The following is an 18,785-nucleotide window of genomic DNA, read 5'->3' as shown; positions in this document are numbered from 1 at the left end:
CTAGGTGCAGCATTTCGGGTGTGCAAATGTTGGCTCCGCGGTCCTTCTAGCGTTGTTGCAGCAAAAGCCGTCTCCAGGCCTTGATGAAGAGTGGGATGCCTCTCAACGCAAGCGCGTCTTTGCCAGATGGAGGCAATGTAGGAGCCTGCAGGGGCCTGTGCGGGAGAATGTCGCAATGGTCTAACGTGTGCAACGTGGTAGCCGACGCGTCTGTCTCGACTTTGCCACTGCCGTATAGGTGAATATCCTTGAACAGCCTCGTGCTACCAATATCGGTCTGACAAGGCAGCAGAGATGATTGGCTCCGAGGTCCGTCCGCTTCGACAACAACACTGTGTCCTAGGCATCTCTGCAGAAGGACGAAATACCTTTTCTGCAACCAATCTGGGACAAAAAGTGGAACAGGGAGGTTGTGATTTGGGTTGACTAAGGGTTGCAAGGAGGGCGAAGACGCCAACAGCCGACGCCGATCACGCGTCTGAGCCACCCTGCGATCAAGACGACACATTGAGTGGGCTATTGATTGTCGCTGTCTGTGCTTCGCAGCGAAGATATGTGCGATAGCCGTTATACGGTAGTCCTGAGGATCTGCTGTGTTCCGTTCCATCCATCTGGTTATCGTAGGTGAAGAAACGGAGCACTTCTGCAGTTGTGGCGATTGCGACAACCACTGTACGCGTGGCCTGGCGAGCTGCCGAGGATTCCACAACACCTGGGACACGCATGACGATGGAAGATCCTCGTTCGAGGCGGTCTTGCGACCAGCGATCAGCACAAGTTGCGTGTTGTATACTGCCCAGAGACTGAGAGAATGCTGTTGTGTGCGCAGTGTCTAGTCATGCAGCGACTGGCAGATGGTCTGATGACGCCCAGCACCGAGTGCGCTGGAAGAAACAATGTGTTGTGGACCGGTGGAGCAGCAGAGACGGCACACAGAATGACGCCAAGAGTGCTTGGCTTTGCATCTTGTCGACGCAGCAGCTCTTCCAAATGGCAGACGAAGCAGATAGGCAGTCGTTTGCGTGGTCGTCGTGAGGCATATGTATACGTACGATGCAACAGTGCAACGCAATAGCCATCGCCAGTCTTAGCAGGCGGCCGTGGTGGAGGGCGCGCATCACTTGGGGGGAAAGCGACAAGGGGGCACAGACCACGACCGGTGCTGAGGGCGAAGGGTACGCGTCAGCGTGTACGTTTCCCTCTCCAATCGTCCCTTCAACACTGTCAAAGCCGTCGTTCAGACCATTGTCGCTGCTCAAAGACCACCAAAGCGTTCAATATCAGTCGTCGACGGCTCGACAGTGTTGCTCGTGGTGTTCGCTATCAACGAGTTCGGCAGGAGGCAGTGTCAAGCCGAGAGGAAGGCGCAGTCGCCGTACACCAAGGACCCTGCCCGCAGCCACAGCGACCGACGTTCACTCATTCAGTTCGCTTTCCTTGGACTCGCACAACTTCACCTACGACCACCGAGATACACACCCTCACACACCCGCTGCGACCATGGCAGACCGCAACCCTCCTCCAAACGGGGTGCCGCGACGAAAGCCAGTGCCACAGCCGGCGTCAGCACAACCGCTTCCGGAGAACTGGGCCAAGGACCTCACGACGCAGTTCCGCCGCACACTATCGACGAAGCGCATGAATGAGTTGAGCAGCAGACCCGGGTCGATGAGGCGATCATCGTCCAGGCGAACAGAGCTCGTCGTCGTCCCATCACCTGCCCCACCCGTGCCCGCCCGCCATGCGCCCGCGCCCCCGACGGACGCGCCCACAATACCACAGAACGACATCGAGCGACAGCACTCACCACCACCAGAGTACTCGTCACTCAAAAACATTCCGACTGTTCCAACTCCACCCACTGACACCAAGTCGATGCGATTTCGAAATATGCTCGTTTCTTTATCGAACACACCTTGCAAATGGGAGAACCCAGGACTACTAGACGACGCATTGGCTAAACTTCCACTCCAACGGATATATGATGAGGCCCAGGAGGAATCGGATCTTTACATGGCCGAAGCAGCATCGCTCGGCCCAAATACAAAGCCAGCATGGGGCTACCAGGACTGTGTGATTCGCGCCATGATGAAATGGTTCAAGCGGGAGTTCTTCGAATGGGTAAACAACCCCAAATGCTCAACATGCATGATGCCAACAATTGGACGAGGCATGGTTGCGCCGCTTCCAGAGGAACAAGCCTGCAGTGCATCACGAGTGGAGCTATACCAATGCAGCAACCCACAGTGCCAGTCCTTTGAGCGATTCCCTCGCTACAACGACGCTTTCGTTCTCGTTGACACAAAACGAGGGCGCATTGGAGAGTGGGCCACATGCTTTGGCATGCTCTGCCGCGCACTAGGGAGCCGAGTCCGATGGGTCTGGAACGCCGAGGACCATCTCTGGACCGAAGTGTATAGCGCGCACCGCAGGAAGTGGGTGCACGTGGACTGCTGTGAGGAGGCTTGGGATGCCCCACTGCTGTACACTCAAGGTATGTACCGCCACGGACTACTCGTCGTCGATCCACTTGCTGATCATTATTAGGCTGGGGCAAGAGGCTCTCATACTGCATTGCTTTCTCCGCCGATGGATGTCAAGATGTGACTCGTCGCTATGTGCGCAACCCAGCTGAGCACGCTGCACCTCGTAACAAGTGCCCCGAGGGTGTACTGCTACACATTCTTGCCGAGATCAGAGCCATGCGCCGTCGCGACATGGACAAGCAAGAGCGCTTCCGTCTCAATGCCGAAGACATGAAGGAAGACGCCGACTTCCGCAAGATGATTATCGAAGCTCTCGCATACAACGTGAGCCGGATCCTTCCTGGAGGCGATGGAGTGAAGAGTGATCGACCACGGACGGACCCCGACGCCTTGAAGGCGCTGGAAAGCGCGCAGGAAGAACGCCAACGACAACGCGCTCTTCGCAACCAACAAAACAACCACCAACAACCTCAACAATGATGCTGACATCGACAACCTTTTCTACTTCACTTCGAGTGATACCCCCTGGAAACCTTCTTCATTCGATTTTCGACGCGATCTAGTATCAGCGATTTCCCCAACCACGCTGGCGGTCGACGACATATACCTCACCTTTCTCGTATGTCAACACATCATGCTGCACAAGAGAAGCAGCATTTCTCTCGGGTTTACCGTTTCCATATGTGCTACACTGTCACACAATCTGTTCTTGGCGAGGAGTCCATTGGAGCATCACTGGCGCAAGACTTTGCATAAATTTGAGAATTGGGAATTACTGGGCATGCATCACGCTTTTACGCTTTCCGCTGTGCTATGAAATGGATGATACCACTTCTGGGCGACGGCATTTGGGTCAAGCGAGGAGTTTCTTTTTTTCTGTTTACTAGTGTCTAAATGGGCCTGTTTTGTCTTCTCTTATACACACATGGTCGATGGAAGGAAGCAAAAAGACGATGTGCACGTGAACATTTTTTGAAGAGATTAGCGAGATACCTCTTGTTTGGCAGTAGAAGGAGATGGGATTTGGCCTTGGTGCCAATATCGAAGAATTGACAAGCTTCTACAATGCTTCTGCCTTCCACGATGTTTCTGCGGTGTGTGACTTCGCCTCTCTATTGGCAGTGTTTGACAAAAGGCAGATTTCAAGTGGTCCCGTGAGCTGCTTCCTACTTTTTGCTAGAACGCGTGTTGCCAAGGTCGCCGCGCTTGTGCAAGCTATTTTTGGATTTCTACTGCGCTGCGCTGCGCTTCCTACGAGGCTACGTCCACACCACCACTTCGCCCCAGCCCGCCGCCACAGTGATGACATGTCTACTACGAAAACGAATTGCTTGTGCTGCTTTTCAATGGCACGCCGTAGTAAGCACGGTGTGATAATCAACTTTCGCGGCCGCGTCCAATGACGCGTTCGCGAAGGTGTGGGAGCAGGGTGCTTGATGGAGGCTGGGCTGGGATTTCCGGGGTTGTGAAGCCTGTCTGGCTGAGTGTGTGGAGACATTGATGATCTTGAGATCGTTCACCACGGAATTGTCGATATACTGGGAGATCGATGGCATGCGAAGATGCGAACAGAATAGAAGAAGCCGAGAAAGAATAGCTATACGAAAACGGAGGATGCATCTCTCCGTAGACCTATTTTATCGTACTCGGTGAAGGCGTTTCGGCGTATGTCATGGAGGAATCGGCAGGAAGCTGTGCAGTATGGCCTTTCTCTCAGGGTACACACCGATATCGATAGCACAGTGTGTAGGAGGTACGCGTCTCTGGAGAACAAGCACAGCTTCTTTTGCTTTGCCACCCGCTAGGCGTGTTTCAGACTTGCCAGCCGTACCCTCTGCTCCTCTTTCTCAGCCTCGTTTCTTGTATCAATGCTCTCATCAATGGAGATCCGGGCACTCGTTTGGCAGGAAAAGCCACTGGGGACGAGTACGTCTACAGCCGAAACAGACGTTCGAGTGAGACCGGAGAATTGGGCGGAAGAGTGCCTATAGGCTGCAGCGGAATTCCCGAAGAGAGCAAGTGGGTGGGTTCTTGCTTTGCAGCAGGGTTCTGCTGACGCTAGAGAAAACGTCAGCCACGTCTTCCCACGCAGCATGCTTGCACAGCCATCATCATCGGCGTTGCAGAAACGACGCAAATAGAGGTATACATATGATCGTGCGGTTTGTCTCTGTTTCACCTTTCCTTGCTATCTTCTCTGCTTTGCCTTTGCTCTTTGTTCTACCATCAAAACCCCTCACATCCGTTTGTGTCGCGTACCCGTCTTTCGTTACTTGCGAAGCGAAACACGTTCAACTTGACCTTGCGATAACAGAGAGCGAGAGCATCACAACAAGCGCACGCATTACCAGAACAGAAACACCCAGCGAGAAGGAACACTACCGCCAAGATGGGCAAAGCAGCCAGAGCGGCGTGCATTTTCGTGCCGATGGCACTCACCATCGCCGCCTTCGTCTGCGGCGTCCTCCTGCAAGTTGCAGGCTGGAACACACTCGACTCGTACTACTTCTTCCGAGCGAACCTCACAGACCTAAACGTCGAAGGAACAGGAGGCGGCAGCAATAGCGTCCTGAACGATGCGATCGGTCAAATCAGAACAGCAGGCGGAATTGGCCAGATCTACGATATTTACCTGTGGAACTACTGCTACTCGAATCAGACGGATGGAAGTGATAAGGACTGCACTGGCAGGAAGGCATCGTTTGTCTTTGACCCGATCAAGGAGTGGGGTTTGGAGAGCACGAACAGCAGTGGTAGCACAAGCGACAGCAGCTCGGATAATGTGATTCAGAATGCGATTGATAATGTTCGAGAGAACTACGATCAATACGCGGAGGAATTGTTAGGCAGCAGCGGAAAATCTGCACTCAACGCATACCGACACGTTGCGAAGTGGATGGTAAGTCTCCCACCCAGCCTCCAAAAGCTCGAAACCCGCGAATCCATCTAATCACAATTCTAGTTCATCGCCTACCAAGTCGCCTTCTGGACCAACCTCGCCGTAATCCTCATCGGAATCTTCGCCCTCTTCTCCCGCATAGGCTCCCTCTTCACCTGGATCCTCAGCATCGTCTCCACATTCTTCACCTTCGCCTCCGTCGTAACCAGCACAGCCCTCTTCACAGTCCTCGTCTCGGCCCTCAACGAAGTCCTCGAACCCTACGGCATCGAACTCTCCCTCGGCCGCCAAGCCCTCATCGTCGGCTGGCTAGGCGTAGCATTCTCCCTCGGCGCCACAATTTTCTGGCTGTTTAGCATTTGCTGCTGTTCGGGAAAGAGTAACCCACATCATAAATCGAACAAGGGAGGACTATTGCAGGCTGAGCCGAAGGGAATGGGATATGGAATGGAAGAGGGTAGAGGACGTGGGGGCTTGAAGGTTGAAAAGACGGGGGATTATCAACGTGTCGAGTCGCCTTATATGGGTGCGGCCGATCATGATCAGGTTCCGTTGCATCAGTATGGGCAGTCGAATCCTTATGCTGCGCCGCAGGCTGGGTATGAGCCTTATAGGCATTCGTAGAACCTGTGACAAGAGCATGAGATTGGGACTTGGTATGATTTGATGATTGATCACCTACGAGCGAAAAGCATCGCGACGGAGTTTTGGTCAATTCGGTCGGCAAATTGGATTGCAACGAAGCGTCGCGAAAGAAAGAAAGGAAGAAGAATGCAATCCCCGCGCAAAGAAGTTTTGGTTCTTGCGCATGCGATGATACCACGAATAGCATGGCATAGTTGTTTCTAACATGATGACCTGAGAGGAACGAACAACACTTCAATATACATGTAGTGTTACAAAAGCTTCCTCATCATTTCTCTGTATCCTACTTCCCATTTTTCGCGCCTTCCAAAATATCCCACATCGGCCGTTCGACAATCACAACTTCCAGCACTCGGTCCTCCTCAGTACTCGAAACAGAACTGTCTTCCAATGGCACAACACCTAGTATAGGGCGATACTTGAACGTCAACCACCAAGGCTTCTCCTTTGACGCGACAACACCAGAATCAGCCTGATCGTCCGTGCTCTTTACGCGCGTCAATCGAAGCTCAGACTCCTCGTCATCCAGGTCATCCTGATCAACTTCGGAAGATTCAGGCCTTGTTTGTTGCTGCTGGCTGTCCAGGTCGACGTCCATTTGTGACCCATTCTCGACGCGCAGCACCCTTCCTGGCAGACCGTCTCGATCGGCAGCAGTTCTCTTGCTCCCTGCACCACTAGTTTTCACGCGCTTTGGAGTTTGCAAATCAGCTGCACCGCCGCTGGTACTCTGTCTGCGCTTTTTGGAAGGCAGGTCCGCTGAGGCATTCAGCATGAATAGCCAGTTGAAGCCGTACAACCAGATCCGCTCTCGCTGAGCAGAGACATCCCAGACAGCATCGATAACGCGATCTCGAACTTTGTTGAAGTCCTCTGGCAAGGCTGAGGTTGGGTTGTTTCGACTCCAGTCAGTCAATCTGCCGGCAAGGACGTCGAATTCGTACATTTGGTGTTTGGCAGTCATAACCCAGAGCTTGTAAGGGCCTTTTGGCAGTTCATGCGAATGTGCATGTGGATTCTGCCTGGTTGAGTGAACTCCAGGGTTGCCATTGACCAAGTCATTCGATCTTGCATGGTTGAGAGTGGGCCGGAAAGATAAAACGAGAGGAGTGCTGTCCAACTTTGGGAGGAGGTGTGCGGCCGGGTTCTGAGCCCAGTGCTGGCCATAGTACACCACGAGTTCGTCGTCCTCGTCGTCAGAACTGTCTGAGGAAGAGTCATTGTCCGAGTCACCGCCCCTCGCATCATCAGCTGTGACATCGAATGCTGGTGCAGTGGGATCTTCGTTGCCTTCTAGAACCCATGTGTCGAGATGTCCAGACACGTCGCCTGCGGCCAAGACACTGCTATCAGAAGAGAAAGTAAGCCGTGTGATTGACTGATCGTAGCTTCGGAAGGCATCCAACGAAGCCAACTTTCTGTGACGCCGTTCCAGCTCCACTGTGCGACCCAGAATCTGAACGTGCTTCGGCTTGTCCGGGACGGCGGCGGTGCGAGCGATGTGAACTTCGTTATCCAGCTTAACGATGGCTAGCCACTTGCTGTCGGGAGAAAAGCGTAACGAACGAGCACCTTCCGAGCTGAGTGCACTTGGTACATCCAGCTTGCGAGGGACGAGGACTTCCGAGTCTGGTCTTTTGCGCAGCTGGAAAGCCTTGATCTCTGCATCTGTGGCAGCGGCCAGTACCTTGCCGTCGTCTGAGATTGCCGCACACCGGATCGTCTGCTTTGTGTTGAGCGCAATCTTCGCGACTAATTTGCGAGGTGGCTCGGCCTCTGGGGTGTAGTCAAGAGTCTGTGTTCGTGCAATCTTCCAAATGCTGATGCTGTTCTCAGCCCAGCTCACAAGTAGCCTGGCCTGACGAGCGCTTGTTACTGGAGGTTGCTGTGGCAGATGTGGCAGAGTCCGTATATACTCCTTGCCATATTCTCGGAGGGGAGTAACGACGGGAGCCAGATCACCGCCACCGGAAACGACCACGCTCATGTGCTTGCTGTCATAAGACGCCATGGCCTTCACCTCGCTCTTGGTGTGCGTCCTTCTGTGATGCGCTTTCGCCCATGATTTGCGGCCAGCAGGATTCGTCAGATGATGGTACACCGCAAGCCTGCCGTCCAAGCTGCCAGTGAAAATCGTCTGTCCGTCCTCGCTCGTGACAATGTCGATACAGTCAGAGTCGTGACCCTTGATCCTCTGCGTCAAAGAGTAGGATCTCCCATCCCAGAACACGACGTCCCCATTCGAATCTCCAGACACAATATCTCCATTCGGCAAGCACTTGACCTTCCAGACGAATTTGGTCTTAGGCGCTGGCGGCACACCTGCTCCCAAGCTCATAGTCCTCAGTATGCTGCCGTTTCGTGTGTCAAAGATCCGGATGTTGCTGTCAGCGAACCCGGCCACGACCCGATCTCTTGTCTGGTAGGTGATGCTCATGCATTTCGCCTTCTTGCCAGACACCCGAGCCAGAAATCGCCGGAATTGCAAATCATTGTCCGCCGTAGACAGAAGCACAATCGACCCATCACCACACCCAGCAACCAAATCTTGTGATCTCAGCTCTTCTTTCCCACCAGGCAGTTGTCTCGGCTGCGCAGCAAAACACCACGCCTCGCTAAAATTTCCCGTGCTCTTCTTCTTCGTCGCGCCCTTCTCAAGATCCCATTCTGTGACATCCGGAGAAGATGCTATGCTGAAAAGTCTGTGTTGACCCAGCACCGGTTCGCCATCGAAATTTGTCTCATCTGGCTCTCGAGTCCACACCAGCCCATCGATGCTCTTGCTGCTTGCGCCTGGAAACACCGTCTCTTGCACCCACTTTCCTCCTAGAGGATTCCATATCTCAATTTGCCCATTATCTCTCCCAATCGCCAATCTCAGCGTCGGCTGCGGGAAGCCCTTCGGAAGCTTTTCATCGCTGGATCGTGTGAAAGCGATTGCTGTGATGGGTCGTACAGGATATTGCACGAAGCGCGAGCGATGGACGTCCATATTCGTAGACGTTTGGGCGGACGCCGTCTAGACAGACATTTTTGCAGCGCTTGCCTGAAATCCGTTGATCGGTCCTACCTTCGATGTGCAACTTGCTATCCAAACTTTTTCGCTAGAGAGGTGCTCGGTTGGCGCTAGCACTAGCCACATGTGGCTAGTGTGCATTTGCTCCAGCCGGACCTCACTTCCGATGCCCTCGAAGCTTTGATCCATGCCGTGCAGGAGTGTGGGCATTTGTGAAGGACAGTGCATGCCAGTTTGCTGGCCAGAACGACTCGCCATCTCAGCATTGACCAGAAGTGATCGAAATGTCACGGAGATTGTGAAGGCACGATTTGAAGATCATCCTTTGAAGAAGTCAGACGTAACAAACGGGATAGCACGGCCGAGGTGGAGATCAGGAGGGAATTGAAAACACGCAATGTTATTACCATGTACACTCGTATGTCTGGCGCCCTAAAACAACGATGCTGCTAGGAGACCGGATCCAAGGAATGCATCCTCGTCTCGATCCTCACTAGTCACAAATGGCAAGATGGGAATCGGGCAATATTCCCCCGATCTCATGTTGCGACTTGAGATTTGGCAGGTCTTCCGTTTATAGAGGTAGGGTATCTTGGATCCGCTGCGGAGGAGTGATGGCACGAAGAAGGACTCGTCCTCCTGAGGCAGACTATGCAGCATTCATTCCATGCAGCGGTGACCTCGCTTCCGAAGGTGCCACCTTTTCGAGACGGTGAACGGGAGTTGCCAGCCTATGTGTCACTAGGAATTCCATTAAATCGTGCACGAGCACTCATTGAACGAACAGGGCGAACTTCGGAATTGTTTATGGCATTTTTTATAAACATGGGGGGTATCTGTCGCTGCTACTCGAATCCGAGTGCAGATAGCAAAAAACGCTTAAAAAAAGTGCAAGATCGAGTCTTGCCGGCGCCCGTCGCCGGATCCTTGTATGTGTGCGTGTGAACGATCTTCTGATTCTGTTCCCGGCTTCCATTTTGCTCAGTCTGATTCCACGAGGTAAATATGCTTTCTGCTTTTTGGGGGCTCCAGAATCTCTCCGACTCCATGTACCCGACCCAGATAGACTACCCGTACATGCTGTCCTCCTTGCCCCGTCCCGTCTATGTGCCGAGCTTCTTTTTGGCTGGCTACATGAAAACGACGTGGCGGAGGCTACACACAAAAGAAAATGCTCAAAAAATGCAACGCTCGCTTCAATGCTGTGCTGAATGCTATGACGTTCATACACGTACAATAGGTACGTCCCACCGTATTGTGAGATGTTTTCCTTGTACAGTTGTTGATACAACAGATGCTGCCGTAAGCAGCTGGCTTGTGCCCGACCTTGGTGTTTGGCCAAAGGGATGACGGCCAAGTCCGCTATTGCACGAACTGTGGCTGCGACATGTACGTTTGTTGTTGCATCGCAAAGTTGTTGTGATGCATTTGTTCGCCCGCTGAGGGAGGAGTAGGGACACAGTGGGCTGCGCGGTTCACGTATGCTGGGTTCGCACCATAAGTGCTGACGGCCATCTGGTCCTTGTCCGGAGTGATGGGTGGTGTCAGCATGCCAAACGATCCGGCGTGATAGCCGACCTTTTGTGGCGTTTGTGGTGTGAGATACGAGTTGGGTCCGGGCTGAGAGTCGATTTCCATTTGGGACTCGTTGACAGGGGTCTGATTTTGAGCTCGCTGTGATTGAGCAAGCATGGCCTGGTGCTTGAGGAACAGGTCGATGGTTGTTGACACAGAGGACAAGTGAGGCGATGCGTACTTGCGTAGGAGCGCTTGCGAAGGGTGAGCCAGGTGGTTGGACAGGTTGAGTACCACCTGAGGATCGTATCGTGCAGACCAATCATCGTACCGGGACTGCGGCCTGTTGAGGATGCAACGAGCCAGTGCGAGAGAAGATCGAGCCATAACGGATGGCCGGGAGGGGATGAACTCCTTGTGATACAGGGCCAACTCGGAAATATACCAGGACATGTGCTCCAGCTCAGGATCGAAAGCGACTTCCGTCAGGGCAAGCTGCAGAAAGCTGGTGACTGTAGGATGGCCGATGACCCAGTTCAGAGTCTGCAGCACGTGCCACTCCATTTGGGTGAACATGTCATCGTCATAGAGTGAGCAGCACATGGACTTCAGCTCCCGGATCGTGGGTACACGTTCCTTGCGATCACCGTACTTGGCGGCAATGAGGAGCGCTGCACAGCCAACGAGCTGGTAGTGGCGCTTGTAGACCACCCGTCTTGAGCAGTATCGGTCGAGCAGGTTGACAGCGAGGTGCAGAGTCTCCGGCAGCAATTGGAAGGCGTGATGGGCTTCAAGCAGAAAGTCCAGGAGGTACGGGCGCATGAACCATTGAATCTCAGTTTGGATCTCGATCGAGTGGATGTCGGGCATGGTTTCGGTCTCCATGTGCTCCATGTGGTCAAGAACGTCCTCCTGGTATTCGTCGGCAGTCGCTCGTGACAATTCCTCACCGAGGGCCTTTTGCCTGAGCTTGGCCACGTTGCGGGCCCGCTCACGTTCTGCAGCCGCTCGTGCGAAGATACCTTCATCGTCATCGTGACTTTCCACGAAGTACGAATCGCAATAACCGAAAGAGGCAAAGGTTCTTGGGCCAGCTAGTTGCTGAGACTGTTGTTGAGGTTGGTACGCCATGTTGGTAACGAGGTTCCAGTGCGGTTGGTGAACGTGTTGTCAAGTCTCCAGGATTGACAAGTCGTCGCAAGTCGAGATTTTCCGGGTGTGCAAAAGAGTGGATGCCCAGCAGTTGAACTGTATTAAAGAGTGTGAATCCTCACTACGAGGCCGGTCGTGAATGAACGTGATTAGTTGGTATTGTAGAACCCAGTGAATGAACAATCCAGAACAGTGATCGTTCGACGAAAAGCCGAATGAAGGTGTTATGGACAACGGCTGGTGAGGCCTAAAATGTGTGAGCTGTGGGGCGTTCGCTGGGTGGGTGCGCGTGAAAGTGTCTTCGAGTAGGTACCATGAACCTTACGTAGAGCACGATCAGCTAACGGCGCGACTGGGGTGCATACCTTGAGAATTAGATTACTGTGATGCTATTTGGTGAGAGCGAGGTGGGCTGCAGAACGAATCGTCTCCTTGCGAGCCACGGTGAGGTAACCGATTGGGTCAAGGTTCCAGCAGATTGTTCTCGGTCGCCTGGGATGTGGGTGCCAAGTGCAGAGAGCGAGCTAACGCCTCCACAGGTGTTGGTGAATGCTGAGTGGATCGAGGGTGATCGTGCAGGAGTCTGCGAAGAATCTGGGGAATGTCAGTAATTCGTTTGCACAGAAATGCACGATGAGGCAAGGAGGTTCCGAGCCGAGGGTCGGCTTTCAATAAAATGATAGTAGCATACCTGAGCAACCGTCACTCCTGGCCTTGTAGGATGGGAGTAACTCTTCTGCACAGATTGCAACGTGGTCGACTGAAGCTTGTCTGAAGTGAGCACAATGATTTGCAGCTATTGTGATGGAAAAGTCAGCATCAGAACTGAACGGACTGTCATTGATCACATGCAGGTCCCAGGAAATGGTGAGCTTCGTCAATGGTTGCCTGTATTGAGGTGTGGTGCAGGAGAGACAAATTTGACGCTGGAATTGCCTGCCCGTTCCAGAACGCTCGTAAGGAATGCGATGGCCAATGGCTGTTGAACCTTGAGTACTGACGCCACACCTCGATGCCAGAGGATATCGTACAGTCGATGTATTGTTCAGGTGAACGGGCGGCATGTTGTCAAGTCCCAACATGATGCCATGGTGCCCGTGCTCGTTGCATGTACAACCAACGGGATTCTCGAGCGGCCAACAACAACGCCGGACACCACAGCCCTCAGTCTGTCAGGTAGAGTCGAATGGGAGTGCCGAATACGGGCCGTATGTCGAGTGTAGTACTCCTGGCGGGTTCGAGGAAGGGGACGTGACGGCGGGTCGGGCGTGAGGAGGAGATTTGCTGCCTGAACCACGATCTCGACTGCTGTGATGGTATCTGCAGTGCTGAGACCTCTCGACACTCTCCGGTCGTACTGATTCACCTTCGGCAGGCACGCTGCACCTGTGGGCAGCCACGACGGAAAGCCTCCAGCAAGCACCGCACCTTCTTCTTCTCCTCTCTCGATGTTCCCATCATACGTGACCCGCCGCCGCCGTCTCCATTCGTGTCGAGGTGTCCTTCCGTGTCCGTGTTCCTGGTGCATGCACGGTGATGGATGATGGTCTCTTACCTTTCGAGTTGATGGCAGCACACGAGCCGATCCAGGAGCAGGCTGATAGGTGGGCACGAGACCTGTCGACGTCGAGGTTGATGGTGCAAGATGTCGGAGCGGTTGGGAGGATGCGGACGTCAGGGAGCTCTACGATCAACGAAGAGGAGAGGTCGACGTTTTTGATGAGGACGAGGTGGTGCTGGTGTCGAGGCTGACCGGAGCACAATTTGCAGCGGTCACAGCACCTATGACAAGGCCAGCGGCAAGGAGAGGGAGTGGAGAGGATGATGCCGAATCCGCGGCGAATAATCGACTCCCTGCTCAATGATCCATTGCAAATTGGGGTGGAAAACGAAGGACAACGACGGAGGTGAAGGAGAGGAGAGCAGAGCAAGCTGCACACAGACACTGATCCTAGCGATCCACCGCCGACGCTTGCACGTCGCTTGGCTGCAAGGTCAGGAAACTCTGCTGCGCTCACGGCCCATCATGCAACGACCCAGCGCCAGCCGACGGTCGTGTCTAACTACGGCAACTCACTCTGTGCCAAAGCCCAGACGTTTTGTGCGTGTCAGCTGTGGCCGGCGAGAGACTCCTGCAGATCCATCATTCGACCGCCGTCTCTAGTATGCAGGCTCGGCAGGCTCACAGCAGCTGTGGCTTGTGCTGTGCCGTGCCCCATCCCGCTCACACGACGCTCCAGCTGCCCCCTGTGGGACATGCCCTGTCCGGTGCTGTGTTGTCCTGTCTGCTCTTCTGCTACTGAGCATCCGCCGCATGTCCTGCACGCCACGGCCTCCACGCTTCACGTTGTCTGCCAGGCGGAGCGCGCGCTGGTGCTCGTAGCCATGTCCAGCGGCCAGCGTCCAGATCCACAATCTCGCCGTCGAATCACAGCCGCCAGCCATTTCGCTGTCTTATGCAGCTACCGCTCATTGAGTTAGCCCCCGGTGCGCTGACGGCCACTCATCCTCGCCCGAACCTCCTGCGGAAACCCAGCACTTGCAGGTCGCTACCACGCATACAACGACCAAGGCGCTCCAGAGATTCGGCTCTGCTCCTCATCGAGAGCTGCATGCACTCTACCCGCGTGTCCTGGCAGACGCGTCCGCGAGACACGACGAGGCCAAAGTGGGCGTTCGCACTGGCTTGATTGCCCCAAATCTCATCATCCACCGCCCAAAGGCTTCCAAACCGCCTCCTAAGCGCTTTCTAGTCTCCGATCTCCATTTGAGAGCGGCTACTCGCACCCTGGGATCCCAGGCATGTACGTCAAATTGCAGCAGGACGAGGCAAGCCATCTGAACGCAGCATTGCCGTCGACCAGATATCAATGTTGCACAATTGTTTGCTTGCTGCCGCAGATCACAGTCGGTCTATGGACGCCAGGCTGGTTTCGCTGGCTTTGCTGTGGACACTGCAAACGCCCATCGTGGCACCGGCACTACATCGTAGAAACCCTCAGACCACGGTTGCCAGCATCACATACCCACCCATCCTGGAGCTCCTGCTCGATGCACCGGACGAGAGACACGCGAGTACGCAAACGCAACTGCTACAGTCTGTCACTGCATGGATGCTCAGCACGCGGCATGTCTCAGAAACTCGCATCCCCAAATCGTCTTCGTTGCTGTGCCAAATTGGATCGCCCATGAAAACCGAATGAATATCTTGCTATCTTTAGTTGCACATTGCGTTGGTATGTCGCGTCGTTCGGTTGCCCGGCGTGCACAAATGCGAGGATGAAACGCGAGTTCGGCACTCTGGGCGGATCCCAGCTGTGCTACAGCATGCTCTTAGCCATTGTCCGCTCGCTTTTTTTTTTCTTCCTCCTTGCGCCGCCCATGCAGCTCACACGAATGCTGTATGCAATGATTCCGAAGATCCGCGGCAATGCCGTTACGGTGAGCCAGGCGAGACCAGAGCCCACCAACGCTCTGAGACACAACATTGTTCCACTCCACGCTACGACACGACTAAGCCGGCAAAATTTCACAAGCAATCTACGCGTGTGTTTTGTGTCGCGTGCTGTACAAGAACGCGAGACATGACGTAGCATCGGAGAAGATACCATGCGAGCAGTTGCATTAGGTCCGCAGGTAACGTGCGTCGCACCCACTTACCACATTCACTTTACAACATATATACGTACTCCGATTCAGCTCACCAAAAGTCGCCTTGCGTCCGGAAAGACTTTCACATGTCGAGAGCTTCACTCAGGGACCTCGAACCCTGGCGGACAGCTCTCCTAGGTGCAAGTTCCTGAGCACCCTGGACCTGCTTCAGAAATGCAAAGGCTGGCCCTCAATTTACAACCAGATCTCGATCTGAAGTCTTGACTTTGTATGGTCCGTTGCGGCACGACTCGATACATTCATGATCTTCAACGCCAGTCTCGAAGAAGCCACGTCTGCTATCACGCACGCTCCGCTGGCAGGAGCGCCTAGCCTTCTTCACACGGTCTGCCCAGCCCTGCGCCAGCGTGGTGCCGCCTCTCTTCACCAGCAAAAGACGGCTGCTCTCGCAACTATCTGCACGATTGCGGCTCGGAAAGGATCTCGCATTCACCGGTAGCGCATTGTACTCTCGTACTACTGGTCCACGATTCAACTAGCCTTTGATGGAGAGCCGCGCTTGACGTTTTCGGGAAAACACAGCAACATTGGACACGGGCTCTTCAGCAGACATAGACGCGCTGGTGCAGTACGAGCGGGCAGCCTTATTATGCACATGTGCGCAGAATCACAGGTCCACGGGAACTTGCATCGTATCGTGCAGTGACTTCTTTCTCGCATTGCCATCAGAGGCCTCGGTCGGTGTGGCTTTCGCCAGAAACAACAGCTGAAATTGGAGACACCTAGGGCACTGACTCGGCTCACTGTGCGGACGCTTGTGTGAGTTTTACGACCGCCTGGCAGGGAACTCGGTCTCGGAGGCCACCTCAGCGTTACGCACTGTACTTGCTCAAACCGTACACGTATCATTCATGAACATTGGGGGCAGATGAGGATGTGAGATACGAGTGGGTGGCCCCTCATCAAATCGTCCAGTGATGTGACGCCCGCCACTTCCAAATGCTCATCAAACGTTCCAGCGCTCGCTTCTGCTGCAGCCACAGCCCTGAGCTTAAGCAGGTTAGACTTCGCCAGATCGCGTGCTCCGGGGTCGCGTTCACAACGCGTCATTCCGCTACGCTCGACCCAGATGGCACAAGTCTCGGCGAGCTGAGGTCTTTGCAAGTTGCAACCCATCAGACGACATGATATGCTGATGAGTGATCCAAAGGAAACTGGAAAGAACCAGTGAAGCCATCCAAAATCGGCCAGGCAGGCCGTCCAGTGCAACCACAGGAGAAGATGGTGTACGCAGTTTCGAACCTCGAAATCTGTCCCGAGGGAGTGGTCGGACACGCCCGTATAATTCACTTTCGCTTGCCCACCTGTGGCGCAGTACACTACCCAGTTCTCGCGCTCCACTGCCCTGTTGCTCGCGATATTCCACCACGAGCACGGAATGCTTGCTCCGCCCATACACGCCAAGTCACCAACGACGTCCGCTTCTGCCGGTGCGTTGTCTAAGCTATCGCCAGCAGGGCGTCAACATGACCGCGCTGCAATGCTGGCGAGACAATGGTCTCCCGCCGCCTCCCGTATCAGCGGCTGGGATTCCCCCATCACGTTCACGAATGCTTGCTGAACGCGCGAACGCGTTCAACGCGTCTTCAACACTGCATCCTACGGTATCCGCTCGGTCCCGTGCTGATCAATTGCCGCTGCATCCATCAGAACGAGGACATGCTTCCTAGGTTGGCCAAATGCACCTTCTTTTGACAAACCTTCCCCCATATCAGCTGCCCTTCCAGGCTTTCGCCACAACTTCGTGTATTGAAGGCGACAGCTACCGAACTCACGCAGAACCTACTTTGGACGTCATAGCTTCCGCACTGGGGAATTGATGCTCCCCTCAACCCAGCAGTACCACAGCAGCGACATGTTGGCTCACTCGTGCCATGGAACACGCTTGCTGATGAGACCAGCAACAACGTGATACACTTTGTCTGCTTGCCCGCGTGAGCGTGGAGACAGTGTTCCGTTCGCACGATACCGGTACGCAGCTGTTGTACCACGCGTATATTACCACCACCATGCCAACTTCCACAATTCTGCCATCGGATCTTCCAATGACCCCAGCGATCACACGCGGTACGGAAGGACCACGAGCTCCCCCTGGCGTGAAATCACATCGAAGGCAACACCAACGCGTACCTCCATCGTATAGCGGCCTGATAGCCGCCGGTGTCAAATCATGCCGCCGAAAAAAAAAGTGTGAAGTGGTGTGGTTGCCCAAGCATCGATATCCCAGCCAACATGGAACCTCTCATCGCCAGCACGAGTTACCGAGAGCACAGCGCATACACCACGCCCTCCACCAGTTCGCACGTTTCAGCCATTCGCACTTTCCGACTCTCAGGAGCACCGAAACTTGATACGTACGGACGCAAGCGCCCATCGCTGCCCAGAACAGGAAGATACTGACTTCTGTTGGCATACTATCCATGTGTTTCGTACAAAAATCGCCGCCGCCACGTTGAACATCCTAGGCTCCTCCTTTCCCATTGGCATGGCACTGGTATTGCGCTGTCTTCCAAGCTCTCCGAAAGAAGGACAGGGCGCTAACCAGTGTCCCAAAGCAGACAGCACACTGACTTGCTAATGCCATAGCATCCTTGTGCCCAGAAAGGAGTCACTGCTGGGTGGCGTACATCATCATTACAACGTCTAACCAGAAGCTCTTTCTCCGTTGCCACCACCGATGCGCAAGAATTTCGCCCAACTCTGTGACCACTTCTCCGCTCTATGGGCTGCTATGCATCGAGCTAGCAGCCATCAGCTCTTACAGAGATACCACGATACATCCAACCCAAGGCTCATCCGTCTCATCGTTAGTGGACTTTTGTGATGTGGCGCCGCGGCGTTTACTGACCCAACATCATGGCCCATGATTGCAGGATCTCACACAGCTGCCATCCTTTGCGGTGTAAGCCAGCTCCAGCCTCTGCAAGCACATGTAAGGCCAAATCTTTTTACGTCCGCGTCAAATCCCGAACAACGAACAGCAATGACAAGATGATACTCAGAAGCCTGCAAGCTGCAGCACACACATGTACATGAATGAATGACAAAAGCCCGAACTCACAACTTCTCACTCACGAAACTCTCAGCGTTTGTTTGATGAGGCTCATGAGCAGGCTTCACAAAGGGTCTTTCAGTTGTTTCGGATGCCAGAGATAGTATACTATGACATACCCACGTGCTGCCTGACTGACAGTTCACTCGCTCGGAACAGTATACTGGCCGCCAGAGTGAGAAGTCGTCTGACTTGCGTTTGCCGATAACGTTGCTCAGCAAGACAAGGAAGAGTTAGAGCTTCAGATGTGTATCAAGATGACTGTGCTTCAGCATCCGTCTTCGATTGAGGAGCAAGATTATGATGACGAAGTAGAAGAAGGTAGAAGAGGGGAAAAATCAAAGAAGG

At 54.0% G+C, this 18,785-nt stretch overlaps 4 protein-coding genes across 4 annotated transcripts; 2 read left to right on the top strand and 2 right to left on the bottom strand.

Moving 5' to 3' along the window:
* Nucleotides 1-1,500: 1,500 nt before the first annotated feature.
* Nucleotides 1,501-2,966, top strand: RHO25_002060 (uncharacterized protein; the record flags this gene model as incomplete). The annotated part of the gene is made up of 2 exons (XM_023594650.2): nucleotides 1,501-2,494; nucleotides 2,548-2,966. 2 exons carry the CDS (start codon nucleotides 1,501-1,503, stop codon nucleotides 2,964-2,966), a joined length of 1,413 nt encoding a protein of 470 aa, XP_023458355.2.
* Nucleotides 2,967-4,875: 1,909 nt separating this feature from the next.
* RHO25_002059 (uncharacterized protein) lies at nucleotides 4,876-6,009 on the top strand (the record flags this gene model as incomplete). The annotated part of the gene is made up of 2 exons (XM_023594648.2): nucleotides 4,876-5,385; nucleotides 5,449-6,009. 2 exons carry the CDS (start codon nucleotides 4,876-4,878, stop codon nucleotides 6,007-6,009), a joined length of 1,071 nt encoding a protein of 356 aa, XP_023458357.1.
* A 304-nt stretch (nucleotides 6,010-6,313) lies between these two features.
* On the bottom strand, nucleotides 6,314-9,022 carry RHO25_002058 (uncharacterized protein; the record flags this gene model as incomplete). Its single annotated transcript, XM_023594649.1, has 1 exon — nucleotides 6,314-9,022. One exon carries the CDS (start codon nucleotides 9,020-9,022, stop codon nucleotides 6,314-6,316), a length of 2,709 nt encoding a protein of 902 aa, XP_023458356.1.
* A 1,386-nt stretch (nucleotides 9,023-10,408) lies between these two features.
* Nucleotides 10,409-11,692, bottom strand: RHO25_002057 (uncharacterized protein; the record flags this gene model as incomplete). Its single annotated transcript, XM_023594647.2, has 1 exon — nucleotides 10,409-11,692. One exon carries the CDS (start codon nucleotides 11,690-11,692, stop codon nucleotides 10,409-10,411), a length of 1,284 nt encoding a protein of 427 aa, XP_023458358.1.
* Nucleotides 11,693-18,785: the final 7,093 nt, after the last annotated feature.

The sequence above is a fragment of the Cercospora beticola genome, chromosome 1 (assembly GCF_033473495.1).
Source record: "Cercospora beticola chromosome 1, complete sequence".
Lineage (NCBI taxonomy): Eukaryota > Fungi > Ascomycota > Dothideomycetes > Mycosphaerellales > Mycosphaerellaceae > Cercospora > Cercospora beticola.
This window is presented reverse-complemented; position numbering and strand designations above follow the sequence as displayed.